At 27.0% G+C, this 4,732-nt stretch overlaps 1 protein-coding gene across 1 annotated transcript in view; it reads right to left on the bottom strand.

The window, feature by feature from the left end:
* LOC106883109 (mediator of RNA polymerase II transcription subunit 1) overlaps positions 1 to 1,061 on the bottom strand; it is a 17,492-nt gene extending 16,431 nt beyond the window's left edge. Inside the window, exons 1-2 of the mRNA XM_014934003.2 lie at positions 615 to 1,061; positions 12 to 126 (exon numbers count right to left, since the gene is read on the bottom strand). Of these exons, the coding sequence (XP_014789489.2) occupies positions 12 to 126; positions 615 to 693 (194 nt within the window). The 5' untranslated portion in view covers positions 694 to 1,061. The remainder of the gene's footprint in view (positions 1 to 11; positions 127 to 614) is intronic.
* Positions 1,062 to 4,732: the final 3,671 nt, after the last annotated feature.

Here is a 4,732-nt window from a genome sequence, read left to right as displayed (position 1 = left end):
TCATACATTACCTTTTGCCATCTTGGTTTTTCACAACTGTCATCAAAGGCATTGTTTGCAAGCGATTCAGGGAACTGTGTTCAATTGACACTGTGACACTATGTCCCAACTGATATTCTGTGATGGCTACAAAATACATTAACAATTGAAAATGCAAATAGACACTCTAAAACAAAGAGAAAATAGCAAATGAATTGAATAAATCAATCTAAAATATTTATCCCAAGTATAAATTGATCTAACACTGTAATATATTGTACTTTGTTTTAAATAAAAATGAATTCAAAGTAGACACATAATTGAGATAAAAAATTATCTTGAAAAAGAATTTATCTTAAATTTTATTCCATAGCAGTTCCTTATGAAATACTTCAAGCTTAATACATGATTTTTAATTCAAATTTACTGTTGCATGTCTATGACTATACTGAAATTTCAGTACGTGTTTTAGAATTCCACATTTAAATAAGCATTAATATGTAGCCAAGGGATTTTTTCATTTTTCTTAGATGTTTACTATCATTAGTAATTAAATTCACAAAGAAAAACTTTGTTATGCAAAAAAGAACAGTCCATTCAAAGCAATTTTTTAAAAAAGCCTGTAGAATACATACCATCTATTGTGAGAGGATGTTTTATTTTAGTTTTACGATCAAGAAGATCATATGGAGAAACAAAATAAATAAGCTTCATTGGGCGACCACCTTTACGTGGCAACAGGATACCAAGTGGAGATCGAAAAATAATGTTAGAATCACCCACAATGATACTGCAATAAAATAAAAAACAGAAAATCACATCATTGAAAATATTAACAAAACAATACGCTACCAATCAAATCTGTATTTCCTATTGTTGAGGTGAATGTCATTCATGCTCAATTATCAACTATTAGCAACATGAGGTCACATACACTAGGTTCAAACTTGCACACACACGCACCGATACAGATACACATGTATGCATATATACATAAGCACGTAGCACATGCTTGACTGCTTATAACATAAGGTTTTTTTATTCTCTCGTTACTTTCTTCTAATTTTGAGATTTTCCAAAAACACACACCTTATTATAATGATGCCCTGTGGGAGGTGGGATATGATAATATTAAATTCTTTAATAATTCTAAATATAATTATAATATAAAAGATTATAGTTTAAATGATTCCTATGTCTTTTATAATAATAAACCTAACATAAATAATTATGATAAATTTTATTTAGATAATTATAGTATTAGTAATAGGGATTATGATAATACAAAACATAAATATAATAGTAGGCTAAAAAATAAGATTAAATTTAATTCTTTTATTGATAATAATAAATTTAATAATATGAAAAATAAATGTAATAATAGAAATAATAAGAACAAAATTTAGTTCATTATTCCTTCTGGAGTTCAAGTTAAAACAAACATCATTAAAGAAATTTTACTCTACTACTAATAATGTTGGTAATATTATTTCTTCTTTTAATAAATTTAAGTTGAATAAGTTTTACGAAAACAAATCAAGTAATTATTCCAATAATAATAATACAGACCAGAACATAATTAAGTGTACATGTAGAGATAAAAAATAAATGTAAATTTAATAATAACTGTAATTTGGAGGATGTAGTATATAAATGTGTAGTGAATTTGCTTGATGATATTAATATGAATGGCTATAATTTAAATACTATTTACATAGGGTCAACTTTTAACAAAATTAAGTTACGTGTGGCTCAACAAATGAATTCTTTTAAGAATAGAAATTTAATTAATTCTACTGGCCTTAGTAAATATATATGGGAACTAAAATCTAAAAATATTATGTACAATTTAAACTGGGAGATAGTTTGTAAGGCTAAATCTTATCGAATAGGTAGTGCTTTTTGTTTATTATGTACTAATGAATTTAAGGAGATATTATTAACTGATAATAAAAAATTGATTAATTCCCTGGATAAACAAAAAACTAAATGCAGTCATAAGTTAAATTACTTATATAATAAGTGTAGCTAATTTATGTATTTATATAAACCCTATTTTATGTTACTAATTGTTGTAGTTATGATTTGTAGTAGTAGAATGTGTATGAATTAGCACGAGATTATAAAGGATATATTACATATTTAGAATAAGATTAAACTAAGATGTTTATAAAATAAATAAATACATGAATTAATCAATTAATGAAAATAGATTAAATTATTGTAATTTAGCTTCATTTTTGTATATTATATATAATGTATTTTAGGTATTTTAGATTTAAGTTATTTAGACTTTAGAAGTTTCAAGTAAATGATATACTACAGTTAATTTTTTTCTTATTCTCACATCTAAAATACATTATGTCATCTTAAAGGTTTAAATACATATTTCTATCTCATTATTCCATAATTTTTTTCTTTACGCCATATTTTCACGCGATATATTTCTTATAAACACTACATTCTACATACTACATTTAAAATTTTAGTTTAACAGCATTTCTTCGATAAGATAAGTTATTGTTAAATGTTGTTATATATATGTATCAGTATTGTTTTACATATACTAAGTATGGAAACTTTGAGATACCAATATTAGCTTAATTATTACGTGAATAATAGTGACATAATTAATCAATACATTCAAGTACATTTAGACTTATTTATATCAGTATAAAGAACCATAGATAAGCTGTGAAGTTTAAAAAATTTTTTATATATATTGGACTAAAAACTATTTTAAATTATTTTAAAATTAAAGCTAATATATCTAATATTATTTGAAAGACACATGAGAGATAAAATTTATTTATAACTACTATAAAAGAATTGATACATAGGATTTACATGGTTTATAATGATGGACTCATTAAGGTTTAAGAAATTGGTAAAATAAATTATTGAAATTAACATAGAATATAATGGTGAAAATTATATATCTAATATCATATTTAATGGACACATAAGATATAACATTTATTTTATAACTAATGTAAAGAATTAATACATAAGGATTTACATAGTTTATAATGATGGACTCATCAAGGTTTAAGAAACTGGTAAACTGAATGATTGGAATTAACATAGAATTATAATGATGAAAATTAAAAACTTATATATCTAATATCATTTAAAGGACACATAAGAGATAGAATTTATTTTATAACTAATGTAAAGAATTAATATATAGGATTTACATAGTTTATAATAATGGGCTTATCAAGGTTTAAGAAACTAATAAAATGAATGGTTGGAATTAACAAAGAATACAATAGTAGTCCAAAACAATTAATAGAGAATATGATAATTATGTACTAGTTTAATTGCACTATCTTAAATAATCACGAACTTGTGTTAACTAACATGGGTCAAGTGCAGAATAATAATGGAACAAGGATTAGATTTATTTAAGTCAACCATAGAATAACAGTGTGGAGGCACAATGGCCCAGTGGTAAGGGCAGCGGACTCGCGGTCGGAGGATCACGGTTTCGATTCCGGGTGTTGTGTGTGTGGGAGGATCGCGGTTTCGATTCCGGGTGTTGTGTGTGTGTTTATTGAGCGAAAATACCTAAAGCTCCACGAGGCTCCAGCTGTCGTACTCTTTCGCCCCAATTTTCTCTCACTCTCTCTTCCTGTTTCTTGAGTAACGCTGCGATGGACTGGCGTCCCGTCCAGCTGGGTGGAACACATACACCATAGAAACCGGGCCCATGAGCCTGGCTAGGCTTTAAAAGGGCGCATAATAATAAGATAGAATAACAGTAACAATACCACTACAAGCCATGAAATAATGGAATGATAAGGATCATTCAGGGTCAGGCATTAAATAAAATAAAATATACAAGGTTTGAAAACTAATTAAAAATTATTAAGAACTTTCAAAACATCCTATTCTTTTAAGTTAAATAGAGTAAAAATAAGTAAGAAACATACTAAAAACTAACAGCAATAGCAGAAGTGATGTGAAAAAATATACTATCCATGGATAAAGTTGAAATTTTAACTATCACAGGAAGATTATACGTTAAGGTGAGAAATCAAAAATGTGTGTTATAAAGGTTCAATTTCAATTTGAATATCTGCTAATTAATAGCCAAAGATGAACATGGTAGATGTAGAAGTACCACATTTTTCAAAGTTTGTTATTTTTTAAAATATGTAAAAGTGCGAGTAGAACAGTGTACGCACAATACCTGATTAATAATAGATAATGGGAAAGAGAAGGAAGAAAGTAGAAAACCTTGTTTACATTGACACACAGGCATACACACACACACCAACAGAAAAACACTCACACACACACTCTCTCTCTCTCACTTTTCCCTCCATTACTCACCCTCTCTTACTATCCTATATATATATATATATATCTCCACCCCTACACATTCAATAATATAAAAAGAGACAGCATCTGAAAGTGAAATCAAAATTTGAAAACCATACAAGACTACGTGAAAGTGTTAATTTATAAAACATGTGACATATTAATAAAAATCTGTAGATGTACAACCATCCACTCATCTGAGTACCTGATTATTTTTCTAATACACACACACACATATATATACACATATACATATATATGTACACACACATATATATATACATATACACAAACATATATACATATATATACAAATATATATATACATATATACATATACATATATGTTAAACGATGATGATGATATATATATATATACATATTTCCAAAGGTCTCGGTCAGTAGTCATCGCCTCGGTGAGGCCCAA

Source organism: Octopus bimaculoides, chromosome 9 (genome assembly GCF_001194135.2).
Source record: "Octopus bimaculoides isolate UCB-OBI-ISO-001 chromosome 9, ASM119413v2, whole genome shotgun sequence".
Taxonomy (NCBI): domain Eukaryota; kingdom Metazoa; phylum Mollusca; class Cephalopoda; order Octopoda; family Octopodidae; genus Octopus; species Octopus bimaculoides.
Note: the sequence above shows the minus strand (reverse complement) of the source record. Positions and strands in the feature narration are given on the sequence as shown.